This window comes from Podarcis pityusensis (assembly GCF_964106645.2).
Source record: "Podarcis pityusensis genome assembly, chromosome: 12".
NCBI lineage: Eukaryota > Metazoa > Chordata > Lepidosauria > Squamata > Lacertidae > Podarcis > Podarcis pityusensis.
The window spans coordinates 22,979,534-23,003,375 of record NC_138037.1 but is presented as its reverse complement, the minus strand read 5'-3'; the positions used below and the strand labels follow the sequence as shown (position 1 = coordinate 23,003,375).

General features: G+C 40.5%; 1 protein-coding gene across 1 annotated transcript in view; it reads right to left on the bottom strand.

The window, feature by feature from the left end:
• The window catches only part of DNAJC1 (DnaJ heat shock protein family (Hsp40) member C1), a 73,702-nt gene that overhangs the window by 26,784 nt on the left and 23,076 nt on the right, over positions 1–23,842 (bottom strand). The window contains exons 4-8 of the mRNA XM_080974457.1: positions 20,999–21,164; positions 20,040–20,134; positions 18,936–19,029; positions 5,648–5,738; positions 1,905–2,071 (exon numbers count right to left, since the gene is read on the bottom strand). Of these exons, the coding sequence (XP_080830583.1) occupies positions 1,905–2,071; positions 5,648–5,738; positions 18,936–19,029; positions 20,040–20,134; positions 20,999–21,164 (613 nt within the window). The remainder of the gene's footprint in view (positions 1–1,904; positions 2,072–5,647; positions 5,739–18,935; positions 19,030–20,039; positions 20,135–20,998; positions 21,165–23,842) is intronic.

The following is a 23,842-nucleotide window of genomic DNA, read 5'->3' as shown; positions in this document are numbered from 1 at the left end:
TTATCTGCGGCCAGGTTTCTCTTTGAATGGTATTGTAGAAAGGCTGTTGCTAGGGTTTAAGGGATACTTAGAGATATAAATGTCATTGTCTTGCCTGCTTCATCAAATGGGTTTGTTGCTCTGTCTATACTATTAAGACACCTATCATATTACTCTGTTGCCATTTAATTGTATACCTTCCCGCTGTCCATCTAAGGAGCCACCATATTATTAACTGGAGTCAGAGAAGAGAGGGAGCATGTTTTGGCAAACCTGATCTGGGATTCAAGCTGAACACATTCTCACTGTTTTGATTGCTATTTCTGTGACGATGCCAGCAACTCGAACGTATTTAAACGAACGAGAAAATATGATGCGGAGGAACAAGCAAGCCCTGCCAAGAGATTCTTGCGTGTTTCACATAAAAGCAAAGAGCTGTCCCCTTAGACCACCAACCGCAGGTGTTTGACCATGGGCTGCATCCAGTCGTAGTCATACTCATGAGTAGACACAGTGAAATTAAAAGCCATGACTAACTCAGGTCCATTAATTTCAGTGGGCCTTCTCAGAGTAGAATTTGGTGGGATAGGCACACACATTTAAATGAATTTGAATTTCAATAGGTTTCCATTTTGCAGATGAGCAACACTGGTCGCTGGAAAGCAGCAGATGCCACAATCTTATAAAGCCCTCAACAAAAATCACATGGTTCATTAGAAGGTTTCTAAAATGTGTAAAATTTTGGGCTTCCTTCATGCATTGGTAACTGGCAATACGCTCTGCAAATCCAAGATAATGGTCACTTTTGCTTCCCTGCCGTGCCCAAGACTCACTTCCTCAATGTGCGGTAAATGAATTGCTGCCAATCACAATTGCCTTATTAGGCTCATGTAGAGCCACACACCTACGAATCCATCTGTCTTTCATGTCTTAGTAATGCCCACTTTGAAGAGTTTTTTGTTCTAATGTCAAACAAACCACTCACTCTTGCACTTCCTCCCTGCCAAGGACCCTTCTCCGACCCACAAAACTTTACAAGAGGAAATCTAATGTAAGCACTGCAGAATACAGACAACTGAAAAATTTAAACTTTGAACATTTAGCACACAGCTGCCATAAGGACCAATGGAACAAGCTCTTATTGGAGCAAACCAGTCCCATTTCCTGATGTGTATATCAGGTTATTTTTTTAAAAAAGAGAGAGAGAGAGAGAGAGAGAGAGAGAGAGAGGGAGAGAGAAGGGGGGAAATTACATTTGCACAGCCAATCTCACAAGAACATGCATGGATTTTCATACACAAGGAGAGAATTTGCATGCATTAAAGTGCAACACTCTTAACAGTGGGCGAATGAACATGTAGATATAGTATGCAACAACGAATACAATCGCAAGTCCAGATAACAAAACAAAACAATGCATAGGACTGGGGTTTAAGTGCCTTTTCCCCAATGATTAAAACGAACTCAGTTCAATGGCAATTAGTTCCATCAGCGCATTCACCGCCCCCGCCCACCCCCGGAAAGAAGAAACCATTTCTTTTTGTCCCTCCCTTGCCTGGAAAGCATGATCTCAGTAATCAGGAGTATGATTGCAAAACTTAAAGCAACTGCTCTCACAATTTATTACTCCTAGGGGGAAAAAAAGATTGGTGCAGACACTTCCTTACACTAGCAACGATGGGATGGCCACATAGGGGCCAACTCCTAGGGGCCAAGGTCCCTTTGGCCCCACCCTTAATAAAATATTTGAGGGGGCTGTTCTTGTTTTTCAATTGCTAATTTTAAGACTATTTTACTGAAGATGTTGTTGTTATTTTATTGGTATTTATTGATTTGTCCAGAAAGGCAAGACAGTGTTGAGCAATCCATTTCTTGCCTGGACTTGAAACACTTTATTTAATTTTTAGAAAAATAGATATGCTTGCCTTCCTTTTTAGCGATTTGTTCCTTTCCTCCAACCAATCATCCAACTGTTCTTCAACCTCTTCAATTGAAGCGCCATGATCATACGATGGTATAAATGCATTTGTCTCTGCCACAGTGTATACAGGAAATTCAGATTTTGGTTTCTTGACTTTAGGCTTCTTTTCCTCTGCAAAACAAAATTAGACCTACAATCACAAACTCTGCCCAGAAGCATGATTCAAACACCTATTGAACCCACATTTTATAAAGCTGTTGTCACGCTTATAGATCACAGCTGCAAAAAAAGAGGTTACAACTTGGATTTTAGACATGCAGGGAGCAATCCTACACACAAGAAGCTGGCGTAAAGCAAGCTGGGGTAACTTAAGCCGGTGTAACCAGAACCAAACCCTGTTCAGCAGTGGGAATGCTGCTGCTTCTCTGCCTAAGCCTGGCAGATAGAAAACAAGCCTTTAAAATAGTGTTTTATGCCAGGACGCTAGTTCACAAGTCTGAGCTGAACGGCCTTAGGAATGGGCTCTCTTTGGTGCTGCCATGCCATGCTCCCAGAATGCTCTCTTTCTAGGACTTATACAGTCGCACCTTGGAAGTCAAACGGAATTCGTTCCGGAAGTCCGTTCAACTTCCAAAACTCAAGCGCGGCTTCTGATAGGCTGCAGAAAGCTCCTGCAGCCAACTGGAAGCCGCAAAAACCCCATAGGACATTCGGCTTCCAAAAGAACGTTCGAAAACCGGAACAGTCACTTCCAGGTTTTGATCATTCGGGAGCCAAAACGTTCAAGAACTAAGCTGTTCGACTTCCAAGGTACAACTGTACTGGCTTCAGCTTTGTCAGTTTTGGCTCATCCAACTCAGCAAGTTATGGCAGCATATCCTCAGCCAAGCCAGGGTTGGAGAATGAATGCGAGCTGAGCCCAGAATCAGCCAGCTGAGCCAGAGACCCGTTGCCTCCTAAGCTGTTCCTTTCAGTGGATCTTGCCTTAGGATTGCTCCCTTAATGATCAGAGGGCTTATTTCACTAGAATAGTCAAAGTCCTCGTACCTTGATTTTCAATGTGCTTTTTGGGAGTTAATGTTTCACAGCAAATTTTCTTGGAACCATGGCAGCATACTTTTGTATCACAACAGCTTTTCACACGATGAACAACTGGGAGGCAGCTTATTGTTAAATTGCTTATTTTTACTTTCTCTTTTACAGCTTGATACCTGCAATTACCACTCATTTGATAATAAAATAAGCCCAAATCATGAACGTTTGCAAATTTTCCATTTAGCTGAGAATCAAGGCAAGAGCTAACTATCTAGTTGTCTTACACACATCTACCAACTGCAGTATGGAGTTAATTTAGATGTATCTTTACTGGATTACTGTAAGGATTGATAAGAAGGTAATGTCTGGGAAGAGCGTGAAGCACTCAAAACCACCTTAAAAATGTTAAGTATTCTTATACCTAGCCTTTCAAACATGGTCCTCAGGCAAGTTTGAAGCAATCATCAGAACAGAATAATAAAAAACTCCCCCCCCCATGTGTAATTAATGGAAATATATATATATGAATGAGATGCACACAGAGCTTTTAATATATGACACAACAATGGATGTCTTTGGACATAACAATAAACCATAGTTTTGTGTTATGTGCATGAGACTCAGACCTGGGTGCTCCCTTTCCACTTCCCAAAATATTGAAAACCTTTGCTTCCATTTTCAACTAACCACAATTTGTGGGGTATGTTTGAACCCGGAAGTGTGGTTAGTCCCACTGTTTGGAGGACCAAGAAATGAAGTTAGTTTGAAGTTGGCTTGTTTCCCTAAGCCATAGTTAAGACTAACCAGAATTTGCCAGGGTAAGCATACCACGCATCACAATGCAGTTAACTGAAATCAGAAGCTCCTCCTCACAACCTGCCAGAGGAAAAGACTTCACAAGCCCAAGGTTCACATAACAGGAATCTCTAGTTCAGTGTTATGTCCAAACACAGCCATTCTATAATGCTCTGGTCTAGTATACCCAAGCAATACAACACAGGATGGGTTTTCAGGTTCAGAGCAGGATTCACTCTAAATAGGCTTCACAGTAAGAGATATACAATAGCACCTTGGCTTACATTACCCTTGGGTAACGTAAACTTTGGGTTACGGAAGCGGCAAACCCGGAAGTGTTTTGCCATGCGTGCATGCGCAGAAGCGCTCTACTGCATGCACAGAAGCGGTCCCACCGGTTGTGGAAACCTCAGGATCCGACCGGAGCTCCGGAATGGATCCTGTCCGCAACTGGATGTACCACTGTAAATGGATTCTATAGCTCAATATGAAGCATGATATACACTTTACAGCTGAAGACAGGGATAAATGGAATGGGCATTTAGGGATTTTCAGTTTATAAAAGTTTTAAACCCATAATATGAAAATGTGTAAATTAAACGGCTAAGATTTTTTAAGTAATTCTAAATAAAAGCTTTAAAGATTCCACATTCTTCCAGTGTTCTTTTCAAACAGTTGGCAGTGACCGCCAATGTGGCTTAGTGGCTCGATTGTCAGACTAAGACCATGGAGACCCAAAGCCCAAAGCCCCACTCAGGCATGAAGCTGACACAGAATGACCTTTCAGGACTCATCCCTCCATCTAACCAACCTCACAGGGTTCTTGTGAGGATAAAATGGGTTTGTGGGAGTCATATGTAAGCCATTCGGAGCTCCTTGGAGGAAAATTGGGTGGGATTGTGTAATTACATAAATAAGATATGCCATGCAATTTGTTTTATCATTATCAGCTGAGATAATAAGCATCATTAACCCAATTAAAGCTATCTCAGACTCCAGTGCAAATCCCTCTAAATAAATCAACCTCATGTCCTACTTTATACTATATACAGGACAAAAACATTAACATTCACTTTTTGTGGGGGAAAGCCACACAGGACGGTGCTAACCAGACAGCTACAATTTGAAGTTACTTTGCATAATGTTTGTCCTATAACAGAAAAGGATGAAAACAGGTATTTTCCAGGGTCAAAATACGGACATAAAATGAAGCAAATTGGAAAGTGTACAATAGCACAAAAAGGTAATAATATACACAGAAATATTGAAAACTCAAAATTTGTAAAATGTGTGGGTTGTAACGAAAAAAGTAAATTAGGCACAGCTTTTCCTAATGGGATGGTAAGTTATATATTGCAGTTAATCATGCTTATTAAGCAGTCAAGAGAGTTGTCTCTCCAAGTTCTAATTCAAAATATCAAAGGGGTCACAGCTTTGCCTCATAAGTTTTGCATCTACAATTTCTGCAGGTGCATATAATTTTGAGTGCATTTTAGAATACTTAGAAGTCAAACCAATTTGGAACTGCTATAAAATGCACCACCAATTATTTGAATTATTTCCAGGCAGCCACAAAACCAAGGCAGGCTCTCGGTGTCTGCTATTTCACTGCAGACTTCTTAGGTATTTTCTCTTGCAAATTATTAGTATTTCTATCGCATTTCTGCCCAACGTTATTTGTTACTCAACCAATTCGTTTGCGTGCATTAAAATTTCTACAGAGAATTCAGAAATAAAAATGTTATTATGCAGCAACTTCGTACTACAGTGAAGTTGGTTCAGAGCAATCCTGTTTTCTGCAGTTGCTGCAACACAGAGAACACATTTGTGAGAGAAAAACTGTGATCTTACCCCACCCCGCCATCAGTCATATATGGGTATATGTAATCAAGACTGTGAATAAAAATAAAAACTTACTCTGAAGTGTTTCCAGTTCAGCTCTAGCCAGGGCCTCTTCTTTCTCCTTCATTTTTGCTTCTTTATATTCTACATACAGTTGTCTGGCATCCTTTAAAAGAAATGTAGTGATATTAGCATCTGAAAACAGCTGGCTGCAATGACACCATTTTATATGATTAGATTCAAGCCCTATCAATTAATCACTTTGGGTGAGGGGGTATTCCTGTGCTGACTCAATCAAATATTTAAAATAGTGACACTCATTACACATGAGAGAAAACAGCATGAATGACAATTGTGCACCATGACATAGTCAAAACAGCGGAACTATGAAGAAGTTGCACTGGAGCAGGATGTTAACGCTCATGAAAATGTAATTGAGATCATTAAAAATGTTGTGTTTGCAGATTTTGAAATGTTACGTTCCTTGCTGGCTTCCTACAGTGTGCAATTGCATGCTATCAATGGCTGCCACAAGACACCATTCCAACTCAGTTGCTTATTTGCACAGATCAATGTGAGGTATTTTACAGAAGTACATAATTTGATTGCATGCTGACAGCTTCTAGGAGCCACTGGTGAGAGCCAAGTGCAGGGTGGGGGCCAAAGGTGGACAAACTACCCCTGAAAGAGCATGATGTTGTCTCCCACCAGAGGTACTACCCCTCCCCTAACACACCCTGGGAAACAGCTTCAACTGGCCAGTTAAACTAAGTGAGGGTAGCCTATGGGTCTCAAGCCCTTGGTGAATTAGGGACTTCCCCAGCATGTGACTACAGGCTCTGGCATATTGAGTGGATGAGACTAATAGTTGGTCCAATGGCCAAGAGGGCAGTTTCTGTATGTGCTGTAGAGCATAACTGTCAACGGTTCCTTTTTTAAAGGGAAATTCCCTTATTCCAAATAGGAGTCCTTGCAAGAAAAGGAAAAAGTTGACAGCTATGGCTGTAGAGAGAAGTGAGGGGCAAATGGGGCTTGTCAACTTGGGAAGGTAGCCCATCTAGGAGAAAGAAAACTCCGCTCTGAAAACTCAGGAACGATACTCCATGATCTGATAATGCTGATAGTCTTTACTTTGACTTATGTGCAACTACTCATTCAATGTTCCTATTGTATAGTTTTGTTTTTCAACTTTTAATTTTCATCCGTTATAATTGTTCTGTTTTAGATACATTACAGAATTAAATAATTTTAAAAACTTTACAAATAAATTGTATTAAGACTTGCTTGTGGGCATTTTTGTAAACTGCTTTTTAAAAAATGATCTATATATACACATATGTTTTAAAAATAACTAAATAAAATAAAAGCTTTGCCGGCCCACCCAACTGAACATAGCAGGACTTGTTTCCAAGCAAACATGCACAGAGTTGCACAGAAGGTGAGCATTTGTCAAGGCCAGCCAAAAGCATTGTGGACTCCTTTGCCATGACTGTGAAGTGCATTAGCATAATAGATGCCGGTTTATACTGCTCAAGCATGATGTGTCGTCAGGCTAACCTGACAATCTTGCAGCAGAGAGCAGGGGGAAAGGTGGAGTAAGAAACAGGGAAGTGTTTCTGCCATTGAGGATTAGAGGTTTTGCTGCTATGGGCTATAAACTGGGATATTCTATCTAGTTCGTTCCCACTGCAGAATATCTTATCTGTGAACACAATAAATTCATCTCATGAAGACACTGCATACGCTCGAGGCTTCAGAGATCAAGTGATCATGTGCACATATAAGCAATAGCCCAGGAAACTTTAAAAAATACACTGTATTTTACATAGTTAAAAAACAAAACTAAATGCATCTTGACCTTTTCAGATTCAAGTACATAAACATGTACAAATGTAGAGATACTATCTCATACAATAAATTCTGGCTTTTCCAATCAAAGTTATTTCACACTCATGTGCAAGGACACCTGATTGTGTTGCATTTTATTCACTTAGCAGTAATTTACCAAAATGTGATCATTTATAAATCTTCCACATGGTGTTTCGGAGATTACATCAAATGCACAATACCAAGATCCCATGGATGCTTTTTGCTTGTGGCTTCAGCTTAGACACAGTCAATCAGCATTTAACTTTAACCCCTTTGACACTGAAAGCCAATATTTGATGCTAAAATCTGGAACAGAATCTATTATTGCTTATGCGACCTCCAGACATCAGACTCTAAGGGGTATCTGTCAATCTTGCTGGCGTGTCAATCATGAAACAATTGGAACTGAGACTCAGACGAGAATGACAGAAAGGAGGAGAAAACCAAACAGAATCTTCAGTAGTCAAAGCAGGCAAACACAAATAAATAATTGTGATACACTTATAGTTTGACTGGTCACCACCGCATGTTAAGTGACCAAATGCAGAATGTGGGTTTTTTGTTTTATGAAGCTGGATCTTTTCACTTTCTTCTGATCAAGCAGAAGACAGTTAAAATATGGAGTATCTTCTCTACTGAGAGTCTGAACTCACAAACTAATACTGGATCATCATATCATGATATCCATATTAATTATTGCAATGAACCTAAGCAGCTATAACCCTAAATTTGCAATCAAAATGGAAAAAGAACGTATGTTCTCTCTGTTCCAGATAAGTATCAGAATTTATATATTATATAAAAATATACACGGGCCAGACCATTGGCCAGCATAGCTCAGTATTCTCTGCACTGCATGGCTGCAGCTATCCAGGGTTTCAGGCCTTTTGCATGCAAGCTTGGTGCACTACTACTGAGCTGTGGTTTAGGTATATGCACATTTTTACATGTAAACTCAAAACAATCACTGTGATTCCCCCACAACCACTGCTGCTTTCATGGCAACTACATCATTACATTCTGCCATGCATTTCACTAGATCAAGGATGGGCAACTTCTGTATTGTTGGGGTTTGCTTTCATTATTCACCAGACAATTCCAAGGAGATGCAAAATACTCTTCCCTAGACAGTGCTGAGAACCGGCGTACAAAATACTGGGTTAGAGGTGGATAAGAGATAGAGAGCCAGGGTAATGTAGGGGTTAAAGGGTTGGAATAGGACCTGGGAGATCAGGGTTCAAATCCCCACTCAGCCATGAAGCTCAATGGGGGACCTTGGGCCAGTCACTGCCTCTCTGACTAATCAACCTCACAGGGATTAAAGGAGAAAGGAAGAGAACCATGTACACCCAGCGTTCGAAACCCCCATTGTTCTAGGCACGTTTTGCGACAGGGAATTTCATTAACGCGAGCAGTTTCTGAGCTCTGGACGCAGTGCTGCGGCTATGATTTCAGATTAAAACTGCCACTACTGGAATGAAAGGAGGAGCTTTTTCTGCCTCCCCACTTCCAGCTGCTCTCTGAAGACTGGAGAAGAGACCCTCTTAAGAATATTAGGGCGGGCGGGCAGGGGAAGGACTAGACCATGTGAAAAATGAACACAATATTTTAGCTGCAGTTCATTCATTTTCAGCTTTGTATTCTTGCTATTAAAAAACCGTGCCTAGACCCTCCGCTGCGGTGCCCATAACCTAGGTTTAAGCTGCCATTTAGCTCCTAGCTTTCATATCTCAGTTTCTAACACTGTGTATACACCACACTGAGCTCCTTGGAGAAAAAGGTGGGGTATATATGCAATAAATAAACCATTAAATAAACTTTGTTGCACTGCTTGGCTCTTTCATGGATGATCAACCTCTATAATTTTTATTTATTGTTATTTTTTCACTTCATTTATATAACACTTTTCTTCCAAGGAGCTCAAAGTGGGGGTTCTTCCTTTCCTATTTTATCCTCACAACAACCCTGTGAGGTAGGTTGGGGTTAGAGACAGTGACTGGCTCAAGGTCAGCCAGTGACCTCTGAACTCTTGTCTCCCAGGTTCTACTTCTAACCACTACATCCAATGCCAAAGGAAAGATATTAAATGCAAAAGAAAACCTGATACGTAATATTTTGATCTTTTAAAACAATTTTGTGTTATTTAGCGATAGACAAAAAAGTATGACCTCCAAGTCTTGATTAAAATTTGGATTTAGCCTCTGAAGCAATTCTGGTCTACAGGCTGCCAGTGACAACTTTGACAATATTCCTTGTTGACCACCCAAACTTCAAGCAAAACTATTATCTGCCCTTCATAAAATCACCCAGCTTCTTAGTTCTGCACCGAGCAAGACAGAAGGTAGAAAGGTTTGTCTCACGCAGTGCAGAACTCAAGTTACTGGCCTGCAAAAATAAATAAATAACAAAGCTCAAATACAATTCACTCCCTGCAAAATAGCCTTGTTTACTTGAGTATACAGTAATGATTGAGGGGCCCCTCCTTCGATGTGTTTCTTAGATATAATCCTTCCATCTGCCTCACATCACAATAGGAAGAGAGGCGTAAATTAAAATGAAACACACAAATAGATGGCTAAGGATGCAAAATGCAGGCATTTTAAACAGCTTTTTAAGATTCTTTTTTTAAAACAAAACAAAACAAAACAAAACAAAACAAAACCAACAATCTGACTGCTGGCTAACTGGACTGTTCCTTTTTTAAAAAAGAAAAACGCAACAACAAGAACAGCAAACTGTTCCAGAACAGTGGTGAGTATCTCCAGAATTAATGTTTTTCCCAAGTAATTACAATGTTGTCATGAAATTAGAACACCTACAGGTCATTGACTTGAACAGCATCCAGCTAGTAAATGCGTAAGAATAATTAATGTATTCAGGTTTACATGGAATCAACTGAGGGTGTTTAACCCAGTCCTCCCTGTTAGCGAATACAAGCCTGAGTTTTTTGGGCGTGTGCATTGTGTTCTATTCTTTTTTAAAAAACAAAACAAAAACCAACCTCTCCCACCTCCATCCTTTAATTTATAAGAGAATGGATACCCTGCCTTTCTGTAAGGCAGCTAAGAATTGTGTGAAACAATAAATTAAAACAATTAGAAACAGCTTTGGGAAGCACACCGTGCTATATTTATATATTCTATACAGCTCTTTATAAAGTGGAAGCAACTGCATTCTACCAACACAAATCCACCAGGAAATTACTCTGCCCTGGCTCCAGGAATTACACAGTCATGCTCTTTCATTGCTCCCATTCATTTTACTGGGAATTTTGAAGAAATTCCTGGTGTATATTCCCCCCCCCAAGTCTTCACTAGACCTCACTGCTGAAGATCTTCAGGTAATGCAAGAGCTTCATTTTCTTTTAAAGGCCTATCATTTTTGTAGAAACCAGGTAGCAATTTTCCTGCTTCATTACTGTAGTAACCCAAATAAAAGATGCATAGTAGAGCTTTGCTGGCATCCAGAAATTTGATGCAAAGTGAATGCAAGCTTGCATTTTGCAAATGAAGACTTCTTCCAAAGAAAAAGGGAAAACAATTGTACTTCAGAAATCCAAGTTTTTAAAGTCACTCCCTCTGACCCATGCTTGGAAGACACAGTTTTAACATTTGTTTTAGTGAAGCAACGAGCATCTCTTAGTGAAGCAACTACACTCACGGATAGTTAATTACAGATTTCATTCTAACTAACAGCTGTGTTCTGTTTTAGATTCTCAGTTTGCACTGGTTTCCTTTAGACAAGTCCACTTCTGGTTCACCAGGCTCTTTAATGGACTTTCAACCCAATTTTAACTGGGCTTATTTGGAAACAAGCCCCAATGAAGTCAATGGCCCTTGCTTTGAAGTGCTAAGGACTACAGCCTTTGTGAGCAATAACACTAACTCTGCATTATGGGATTCAAGTTAATGTTTAATGGTTTCATATAAAATCTGCAGGAAGTAGAAGTCAATTCTATCACCCATATATTGCTTTCAAAATGAACTGTTCTGATTTTTTTTTTAAAAAATTACTTTCTACCCCAATTAAAAGGGGGAGATCAAGAACCTGTTATCAATTTGCATTTTTAATACAGATTTATTATTTTTAAAAGCACACAAAAGGATAAAACCCATCTCAACACTATGCACATTTTTCAGTTGTTCACAAACAATTTTCACTTCTCAACATGTGGCAGTATTACTCTTGTCTCACACAGCAACAGAACAGCTTGTCTCTTTCCTATAACTTATTTTACAGTACCAGGTTTTTAGCAGGACTTGATATTTCACTGGTGCTTCAAAGGAGGGACACTAAGGTCAGAAAATGGTTCCTCCCCTCCCAACAAAACAGAGGTTGAGATTCAACAGATAAGTCCCATCTGCAAAAGCCCTGAGTAAGACTTCCAGTTGGACAACAGGGCTTCCCCCTCTCCTTCTCCTCTGTGTGCCCCAAAATTGGTTGGGAGGCATGAGAACTCCTGGAACCACACTGGGGGGGCGGAGAGGGGGGTCATTCTGTGCGGCAAGCTGGAATGCTTGCACCGACAGAAGATTCAGAAGTGTGTGGTGCTGAATTCTTCCCACTTCCTCAGACACTGTGGCAATGCAGGAGGGAGAAGGAAAGCTCAGGTTGGGAAAGTGTCATGGAAATTCTCTTTTGGAAAGCACAGCATAAGAATTCTCTGCAAGTCCCCTCATGTGTTGCAGTGTGCTTACCAGTTTCTCAATGCACAGTAAAGCTAGTGGTGCTTTATGAATAGACTATACCTAAGCACCAAATCTGAGGGTGGGGGGGGCGGGGCGGGGCGGGGAATTTTACAACTTCAGCCTTGCAAATATCCTTTTGCTCCCTTTGCCCTGCTTGGCTTCATTGGGTCAGCTATCTAGGCAGTTTTTGTAATTAACTAAAATTGAGAGCATACACTTTTGGAATGCTAGGCCAACCTCCTCTCCCCACCCCCCACCCCGATGTAGCTTTAGCCTATAGAAGGCCATCCAAATTATCTGAGGGGATTCTACACAGGACATGGCAGGACAGCTGATCAACACATCACAGAGCGGGGAAACGTCATTTCCCTGCACCAAGTTCCTGCACCTTTGGCTCTTCAGAGATTGCTGGGACTCCAACTCACATCAGCTCCCGCCACCATGGCTAAAGGCTAAGCATGATGGGAGCTGGAGTTCAGCACCACCGGGAGGGCCAAAGGTTGGCCACTCCTGTTCTAGAGGCCAGAGATTCATAGCAGAGCTTTGCCAGGAAATGCTTCCAGGTCAGGGGTCAGCAACCTTTTTCAGCCCTGGGCCGGTCCACCGTCCCTCAGAGCATGTGGTGGGCCGGATTATATTTTGGAAAAAAAATAATGAACAAATTCCTATGCCCCATAAATAACCCAGATATGCAATTTAAATAAAAGGACACATTGTACTCATGTAAAAACACACTGATTCCCGGACCATCTGCGGGCCGGATTTAGAAGGCCCACGGACCTTAGGTTGCCTACCCCTGTTCCAGGTTCAAACCTCAGCATCTAAATTAAACAAAAGAAAGGTTGCAGAGAAAGACCTCCAGTGCCACTATTTGCAAATCTCATGCACAGAGAGATCAGTGCACCTGAGATGCCCTCCCGAGATCCCAGTGCAAGGAAGACTTGCAGACGCCTTCACTTGAGAGGCAAAGATTTGGAAGCATGCCTAAATGGCACTTCAGCTGCCCCCCCCCACTTGTTAAACGTACACATCAGTTCCCTGCGCATCAGAAATCCATCTTAATCTACCTCCTCCCCATCCTCCACAAAATAATTAAAAATAAAGCTCTCAAAAAATTATGCTTTGAAACCTGCACACCATTTTTCTTCCAACTCTAGAGAACAGAGAACAGCTGGCATAGCAGAGAACAGTAAAAATGACAATGGCTAACCTGTGGACATGCATACAAAGCAGTTTTCTCAAGTAAAGAACTACCTTAATTATTTTAAGTGCCTTCGTGTATTCCTCCTTCCTCCCCCCACCCCCCCACAACCCCCAGTTAGGGGGAAAAGAAAAGGGGCAGGAGCAATGAAAAACGTGTGGTTGGATAAATGACAATCAGATGCGGGTAGCAGCTTTGCAACGTGATTCATGTAAATGGATATCCTGCCACTCACATTTCTTTTATGTTATATTAAACAACATAGAGGATTGGATCCAAAGACCTCCCCCCCAAAAAAACCAACAATCCTGAGTTAAATGGAAAGCGCTTCTGCTCAAACACAAGGGGTAGGTGTGGGTGACTGTTACCACTGTTACCAATGCCCAATTCTGCTTCAGCCCTGTATGTTGGTCCTCCCCACACAGCCCCCCATGCATGCAAAAGCCATTCCAGAGAAGCCTTTCAGAATGGCATGAAGTGGCATGATGGGTCTTGAAGGAGAAAACATCACCCATGAACAAGCAGAGGCAACTTCCACTCTCGCAGGAGACCTCTAGAACCAAATCACAGTCACAACACAGTTTTAATTGGGCAGGGGGAGGCAGGGGAGGGAGGAAACCCATTGCTTGGTTTCAAGAACAAAGAATCATCTCTGTCCTTTAACAGTCAGAAGAAAACCAATTCAGCTGCTTAGAACTTTGAAGGAAGGAAGTAACCTTGCTCTCCTCAACCCCCACAAATGTGCTTTAATGAGGGGTGAGCTTAGGCATGGTAAATAACGCTTGTTATTTTGTGCTTTGCCCCAGTGCATGACTGATTTCTTGGGAGCACACGGCTTTGGCTGCTAGGAGCCCCCTTTATCTACAACATTGGCTACAACAGCCTGCTCCTCATGTTGAAGACTGGAATCTTGCTGCTATCATCGCTGCCTTTGTAACCTTGAGGATAAACTACAAATACTCTCTGCGTGGGCTTTAGCCTTTGAAAGCTTTCTCTGCTGCAGAATGTAGTTTCCCTCCTTATTCTGCTTCCATCAGGCATAGGGAGTAACAAACATCCTCCCAATCAATGGAAAAAAATATGCTCCAACCTTTCTCACCATTGCGAATTTTACTGTCCTTAAACAAACAGTGAAGTGCTTCTTTTGCCGCGCTGGAAGAAGCTTAATACGGGTAAAAACAAAACACTGTACAGTGGTACCTCGTGTTACGTACTTAATCCGTTCTGGAGGTCCGTTTGTAACAGGAAACCGCTCATAACATGAGATGCGCTTTCGCTAATGGTGGCTTCTGCTGCCGCCGCGCCACCGGAGCGCGACTTCCGCTCGCATCCCAGGGCAAAGGTCGCAAAAAGGGGCATCTACTTCCAGGTTAGCGGAGTGCGTAACCTGCAGCATTCATAAGGGGGGCGGTACGTAACACGAGGTACCACTGTAATAATTTTTTAAAATTTTCTTCAATAACAAATCCACTCTCTCCTTGACAAAAGTCAAATCAAGAAGATTTGCCAAAATAAAGAGGTCTTACAAAAAAATCAAAATAGTGATCAAAAAATCAAAATGTAGAGATGGAGGAGAGAAAATCCTTTAACTTCAACAAAAAGGTATTCTATAACCTTGGGGCCACTACTATCAAGGTCCTGCTCCTAGCAGTAGATGTCCTAATCTCATGTTATAAGAATATATGGAGCAAGACCCGGCTTGCCAAATGCAAGTGGTTCAGGGGCTGGTATAGAGAGAGTCAGCTCTTAAGGTGGGAATGTCTCAGATCATAAAGGGCTTCAAAAGGCTTTAACTCACACCTTGCATCGGGCCTAGTGATGGATGCGGATATCCCAATAGCAAGAAGCAGCCACAGAATTTTGCACAAGTTAAAGCTTCTGAATCATCTTCAAGGGCAGTGCCATCTGGAATACGCTGCAGGCTATTGTAACTTGCCAGGGTGGCAAAATCAGCTCTTTTCCAAGAAGGGACAGAGCTTATATAGAAAACACAGTTGCAACATACCCCTATGGCGACTTGCTGAGATTGGGATATTTCACGCTCACCTGTCACAGGCATAGTGCCCCACTACATGGTCTGAGGATTCCTCACCAGAATCACTTCCATCTTCATTAATTCTTCCTCCTCTACCCAACTATCACCTCCTACACTGGCTAAGGGCAGAACTGAGTTGCAGGAAAGTAAGAGCATACTGATGACACCAAATCCTAAGGCTGCAAATGACTACCATTTATTCACATCAACAGTGAACAGTATTTACAACATCATCATGTGCCTGTTCCCACAAAGCTGAGCTCACATTTCCAGCTTTCCACCTTATCCTTTAAGCAGGAGGAAACGTCTTTCAACGAGACACTTATGTTTCTAACCAGATAACCACTGTCTGGTCAGACTGGTCTTCCCCATGAGTCCAAACAGCATGCAACAGCCTCCACAACTCTCAGCAGCATCAACATAGCTGAGGGAACCCAAATCAAATGCAAACAAGCTACTAGAGAAGAGGCTGTTTTCAACATTTCTGATATAGATTCTGACTGAACAGCAGTATCTTACTGTGGTAATTGGGAAATACATGAGCAAGTCTGCCAGGAAAGAATCATGCAAAACTGTCATGGAAAACTCAAGTTGCATCACCATCCATCAGAGCTGAAGAGCCTATACATCAACTAGGAAAACTTAGCAAGATATATTCACCTAATGCAGCAGATTGCAAAGTACCATGTATCCCAGCTCTTCAGTAAATTATAGAGCTGAGATCTGGGATGGGGGAGGAAAAGAGAAAGAGAAGGGCCTGGGGGGCGGGGAGCTTTATGCTGATCACACCAGTGCACAGTTATGCCATATAATGACCAAGATGTGGACTGGCCTCTCTCCAGAATTTCTCATTACTTCCTCTGCTGCATTCTGATTCTGTAAACCTGAAGAATCCGTAGCATTTCAAAGGTAGACCATCCTTACTATCCCAGTCAACAGATTCTTGTCCAGCTCAGAACAGCAAATCCAGGACATGATGTTCTACATGTGCAAGGCCCAATACAAACTGGAACAGCTACACAACTGCCACAAAGTGTCATGAACTGCACCAGACAAGGAGGCCTGAACATGTATACTGGAGTGACCCAGTACAATTCCTCAGGGCATCTCAAATACAGTGGTGCCTCGCAAGACGAAATTAATCCGTTCCGCGAGAGTCTTCGTCTAGCGGTTTTTTCGTCTTGCGAAGCAACCCTATTAGCGGCTTAACGGATTAGCGCTATTAGCGGTTTAGCGGCTATTAAAGGCTTAAAGGCTTAGGGGATTAGCTGCTAAAAGGCTATTAAAGGCTATTAAAGGCTTAGCAGATTAGATAAAGGGGGGGGAAAGCGAAAAAAAAATCTCTAGACTCGCAAGACATTTTCGTCTTGCGAAGCAAGCCCATAGGGAAATTCGTCCTGCGAAGCAACTCCAAAACAGAAAACCCTTTCGTCTAGCGGGTTTTCCGTCTTGCGAGGCATTCGTCTTGCGGGGCACCACTGTAGCAGTCTCAAGATGATCGCACCAGCTGAAAGAGTGCTACGTAGCCGGAAATAATCCAAATTAGTCCCTGGTATCCAACACCGGGGCAACCAATCAAGACCAGTCTACAGTGGTGCCTCGCAAGACGAAATTAATTCGTTCTGCGAGTTTTTTCGTGTTGCGAATTTTTCGTCTTGCGAAGCAATGCACCCTGGGTATTAACGGTTTTAAGAAAAAGGAAACAAACTTGCAAGACGTTTTCGTCTTGCGAAGCAAGCCCATAGGGAAATTTGTCTTGCGAAGCAACTCAAAAAACTAAAAACTCTTTCGTCTTGCGAGTTTTTCGTCTTGTGAGGCATTCGTCTTGCGAGGTACCACTGTACCTGCATAAGGTAAAATAGCCACAATGCATTGTGACCATCCCTACCTCATATATCTCTGGCCAAAGTTGATGGTGGACACAAGTTAGGCTAGTATAGGTCTACTCATCTCATCCAACTAGGTTGGAGGCAAAATTATTTATTATTCACTGGTCTTGCATTTACCAGCACTAAGGACAAGGAGGAATTTAAGAGATCCAGAATTCCAAACTCCCCAGGTTGGACCAAGAGCCAGTACAAAAATGGTTTTCACACGCACGTCATACTGCATCCATGCAGGCCCTAAAGCTTGCCATACTCCTCTAGCCAAACTTCCTTATCCACTAAGCAGTCTCTGCAACACTGGAAGGCAACACTAGAAGGCCAACACTGCAGTGGTGCTTATCAACACTTCTTTCTCAACTGCAGACAAGTCAAAATAGAATCCCCAGATAGAAGATATGCATCATGGACCAATCAAAGAGCCTGTTCTCACTTGCTCACAGAGTCAGGAGCAGGAGACAAGAGGGGCTTTCCAACTAGACATAGCTGTTTCAAGTCCTACCAGGAACCAGCAGTTTCTTCATGAGCTTGTTTATCTAGCAAAGGGTCAAATGGACTTGATCCACCAAGTCCTCCATCTCTCTGGAGGCTTTGCAGTCACACACAAGCTCAAAACTATCCATTGCACACATGGGAGATTTAGAGGCTAAAAACTTTCTCCTCTACTGCTTTGCTTCGTCCTCTTAGTTTTTAATTTACATCTGCCAGCACTAGCACAGCCTGTAAGAGCTCTGTTATCCATGTAGATACCGGCACAGTATCAAGGTCTGGGTTAATAGGTTGCTAATGATGGGCAGATTTGACGCTTAACCTGTCTTGCTCTGCATGGTCTATACCAAATACAGAGAAGTGTGTGTAAAATTAAAATGCCTTAACAAGCTATTAAAGGAGATCTTGTACAATGATACCTTAGGCAACAGAAGTGTTGCTTTCTCACCTCAATCAAATTTAATAAATTTCTTAATAAACTGACCACAAATGCACCAATCTTGTAATACTGTACAGTACTGTTTTATAACACTGGCCAAGAACCAATTATAAGTCTTAGGAACACACACAGACACACTTCAGCAGACTATGCTAAATTAGGTTCTGAACATCTCCCTAACTCAGGGATAATGTACAGTTTGAGGCATTAAGACATTCAAATAATTTATTAAATTTGTACTCTGCTAAAGAGGAAGAAGAAGAAAAACCAGAGTAATGACAATAAATGCGCTCTTTTTAAATAATACTTTGCTTTCCCACCTTTTTGAAACCTGAATTATTACTGCTCACATTTATGTATTTTTATTACTGATATACCAATGCTATAAAATATGAGCAATTACTCATATTTTAATGCTTTAGGGTCCAATATACATGGCAAGTCTTTCAACACACTGCTGCTGATTCAGAAGTCTCATTTTAGGAGTGACGCTTTCCCCTCCTTTTCCATTTATTTAGCCGAGCTCTCAATGATTCAGTGTTTATCATTCCTATATGGGAACCATTGGGGCTCCACTGTTTTTACAACTATGAAACATTCTCTAGGCTCAAAATAGTTACTTGGCCAAAGGCAGAAGACTCCTAAAAATAAAACCAAATGCTGTTCTGTGGGAGAATTAAACGAAAAGTGGAATCGTTTCCAAAACTACAAAAGGAAACAAAAGGAAACAAAAGGAAACACACAACTCTGCATTTTTACCTGAAATAGCTGAGGCAGTGCTTTTACTGTCAAACAGAACCATATTCCCAGCTTGCATGGAAGAAGGTCCTGCCACTGTGGCTTCTCTAGCAACCTATAGAAATAATAATAATAATTCAGTAATTTATGTGTATATGTCTTGTTGCATACACTGTGATGAAAGCCTCCAACTAGGAACATGAGGGCTAAAGAAAGTAGCATCCCACTATGGGAACCATGTAAATATTTCCATGTAGAACATAATCAATAAAACAAATATATTCATTCCTAAACATTGGGCTTGCCTGCACCTCACAGAATAAACCCCAGACTTTTTGACGGCTTCAGTACGGGGGCGGGGGGAGAGAAACTACCACCAAACCAGTCACAAGCGCTGACAACCAGATATGAAGTCTGTAGCATAAACAAACCAATACATAAAAATTAATGTCATTTGCAGTTCACTGAAGCATTACTCACTGATGTCATCAGAACTGAAGACAGGCAAAATGGTCTGTGCTCTCCATCCTGCATTGATCCAGTTCATGCCCCTGCTGTGTGAACTATTTAAACCCTTTATTTCTTTCTATGAATCAATAGAAGGAATGGTGGTATCTTTCGGAGTATTCTGAATGTCACTATTTCCCCCCATGTTGTTTCTTGGCTTTAAAAAGGGGGGGGGGGGCACTGTATCACAGGATTGAGAACATTTTCCTAACATCTTTTTTGCTTCTAAGGCCAAACAGTGCCAGCTTATAATCTATGCTACCCTTAACAGCAGATAAGTCTGGAAAATTAAGATCCCGTTGAATATCCTGCATGCAATAAACTCCTTGCAGTTAATTCCTCCCCTCAAAGTGAAAAACTACCAAATTTAAATTGGCAGAAGTTTCCACACTTTCTGCTGGTTTCCCCCCGCCCCCCCAATAATGTATTAATTTCATACAATCAACCCACAGCTATGTCTCAAAAATTATTAGAACTAATGGAAATTGCTTGTTATTTTTTGTGGTTGTTTTTTTAAACAAACACTACAAAGCTTCTTTTCCAAGTGTCAAAACATTCAGAAGTTGCTACTTTTATGTGCCTGCCTGGCAAGAACTATTTCAGCGCTTCCTTCCCCACCTTTCATTCTTGTCTACACCAAGTTTCGCTTCTTCCATATTCTTCCCTCCTGCCCTCTTCTTCTTCTCTTTTTTTTTCCTGCTAAGCAGCTCATCCTAATACAGAGAGGAGGGGGGGAACTGTTAGAGGTTATCAGAAACATGTGCTCTGCAATTGTTAGGAAGATTCTCCAATTAAGAGCAGAACAGAACAGCATTTATGCAAATGCGAGGGGGGGGGAGCTACATGATTAAGTAAAATCATCTAACAATAACTGTTACCATGGCATCTCCACTCCTTAAGCACACATGAAGTCCAGCTCTGCCAGTCATGCAAATATCTACAGCAATCAAAGTTTCTCTTATTTTTTTAAAAAATTAACTTCTTTCCTCATATGACAACTTTAATACGTTAGCTCTGAAAACACAAAATCAAACAAACAGATGCTAAAGTTCAAATTTTGCATGTAAATAATCATTGCTCTTTTGCTTTCTGGCAGACAAGAAGGAAGCAACATTTAAAACATTTCTTTTGCTTCTGTCATTTTACCATTCTAACCCTGGAACATTTATCACATTTGAAAGACACTTCAATTTGGGCGTTGGGAGGGGACCCTCCATTAAGACATTAAAAGCCCAGGCGAGTATGAATTTCAAACATCAAGAATGGAAGCTGGGGGGGGGGGGAGGAAGAACCCCCAAAACCTGCATTTGTGCAATTTGCCAGGAGGGTTAGGTAAAAAGATCCCTGAAAGTCACCAATACAGAAAGCAAAATGGTTTGCATTTTATTGTTAAATGTTGCAGATCATTTAAAAGGCTTTTCTTTTTTTCTTTTTTTGCCGAGGGGTTCATACTCAGTTATTGGATTCAAGTGAGGAATGTTTGTCAGTCTGTAATTACTAGGAAACTAATTTAGAGGGTGTGGGTGTGATGAACACTTTTGCAGCGATTTTAAATAAAACTTATTTCCGATGCTTACCAGTTGTTTTTCCAGGTAGATTGACCAAACCACAGCATAATGGCCCACTGTGAGGATAATGAACAACAGCAATGCCAACTCTGCATTGCTCATTTTCCTCACTCGTCTGTAGTAAAATACAGGCTGTCGCCAATCTGGTAGCCCATTGATCAGAATATCATCATACCTACAGTGGCAAAAACAAACAAGCTTTCATGAGGCATTTAAAATGAACCTATTTGCTTTTTTAAGAGAGAGAGAGAAAGAGAGAGAAAAGTATGGAAATTTTGTTTTACTCATCCACTTTTCAAAAATATTAAATTTCCGCAGCAGCAACAACATTTTAATCTGGGCTCCTGGTAAACAGAATCTTCTTCAGCGACTGGATAAAAAGGGTAGCTCTACTGTTCTAACAGCACCCCCAATTGATTCACTTGAGAAATGTTTTTACTCTACAATGAACCATATGTTCAACCTACCTGTCAATCATTGGTCATGTTCCCAGAATAAAAGAATTACAAAGGGATGGTTTTAAGTGGGAAGCAACAACCACCAAATCCATTTGCTAGCTTTGACTCCTTAATTTAGAAAAATATGGGGAAAAACAACCTCGTTCCTGTTGAACAGAGGTGTAACGTTATTAAACTTTTTTCCTTCGACATGAAAACTAATTTAGAAATGACTTGCAATGTACAAGTGATTGGCATTTTCTTTAAAGGAATGAAATTTGAAACATTATAGGCTGCTAAGTTTGCATTTTATTCTAGCGACTTTTCTGCCTTCTTTTCTCTCTCTGTGTGTGTTTCATATAAAAAGCCATTTGTTAGAAATAAATTCTTTCTACATTTATTATTCTTGAAATCAGTTCTACTAGTGATCATTTACGCACACACAACTCTTAACTGCATAAACCACTGAAGTAGATAACTTTTAGTATAGAAACCTGACAAGCCTATTATTAGGAAGATTTAGAATTGAGGCATTTAAAATACTGTATGTTAAAATTAATCCTAAATGGAGCACGACTCATTGAATATTCTAATCACGCTATTTCCAGAATTAAATCGGCACTGAAAAGCCTAATTTGGTGCAACACACTGACCAAAATATTTTAATTAAAAATATTCTGAGTTAGTCGCAGGCCTAATTACAGGAATAGAAATAGGGCCTATATTGTCATGCAGGTCAGTAGGACTCAGTAGTAGGTTTTTCTCAAGTAAATTGACCGATCGGAATAATAGCGCAGCTGCTAAACTGCCAGCCTTGACGTGTAAATCAATTTAAATGCAACAACTGCAGTAGCTACTTTGATAGTTATTAAATTGATACCTTGGAGATAGATTAATGAATAATTTCTTTTTTAAAAAATTGTCTTCTTTTTTTTTAAAAAAAGCCCTACATCTTTGTATAAAGTAGATTTCATTGAAAAAAATTAAGATGCCCTATGATTCATTTGTTCTAAACAAACGGTTAATTATTTGTTGGTCAGAGCAAAACAGTCTGCTAATTTGCATTGCTGAATATTAGCAGGATAAATATTACATAACTTTGCCACCTCTGTCGGTTGTTATGTGCAATATAAAAACAGAAACAATATGTATTTATTAGGGTCTAGTTTAAGCCATCACTATAAAAGATTAAAAGTGTTTAAGCCATGCCTATAATGATAGGAGTATGTCTGTTTTTCCTCTCCAAAAAGGGAAAAGGGGGGGTCTCAAATGTCCTAGAAAAATTGTTTTAGTGTGAGCAACAAAAAGAAGAAGAAAACTAGCTATTTCAATACCATGGGGTTTTTCAGAATGTATCAGTAATTTGAAATGTGAACATAAGAAAGAAGTAAAAATGGTGAACAAAGAATAAAATTTTAAAATACTTAATATATATTGTGCTTGCATGAAACAGAGTGTGCTTGCATGAAATAGATTTTTCCCCCTTTAAAACTATTGAAACTAAAACCGAAAACATCTCCAAACAGTGAGTGAATGGGGGGGGGGGGAGAGAGACATTAAAGGTTATGGACTAATAAGGGGGTGAAATGTTAAATATTTATCTTCTGGAACTATCGTAGACCTTGATAATCCACACTTAAATTTACAATATATTAAAAATCTGTTCTATATGCGTCCAGATCTGACACATGAAAATTTCATGCACTAAACACACTCTGTATTTACCAGGCTACGTCTGCTATTCTGAACAAAAGTCTCCAAGGATTTAGTTCCAGAATCAATGCTCTATTGATTTTACTATCAATGAACATTATGGCTCACACGACTGGCCATTTTAAGGGAAGATAGCTTCTATTATAACCCACTTTTTAGAATATATACTGTCAAAAAATAAATCACTCCTTTCTATGGTAATTGAGCACTGTATTTAAAAATTAAGACGTCTGTTTAATTTTTAGGACCGTATATGAACAATGATCCTTAAGTTACTCAGAATCCTCTGATAATTTTAAATCTTGTTTTTCACATTTAGCAAATTAGTTAATTAGGAAGCATACAGATGATTCATTAAAGTACTTATTTGCAGAAATCAATTTATCACCTACGATGGACTTTCAGAGGCATGCATAAGAATTAAGCAAATAAGGAAATCACAAAGCAGTCTGCCTTTATGTCCTCTTTGCATCTTATTCATGCTCTGATTTAGCACACTTCCAAAATATGGGCAACATAGAGCTAGGTCTATAATGCACACACGTCAATCAGATAACTATTATTGTGAAATGTATATTAAGTAAAACCTGAGATCACTGTGTTTGTTATTATTGTTAAAGCTAGCCAAAAATAAGTTCTCATATTCAAAACAGAAATTTGGTATTAAAACCACAGACCAAAACTAGTTGCTTATTCCACAGCA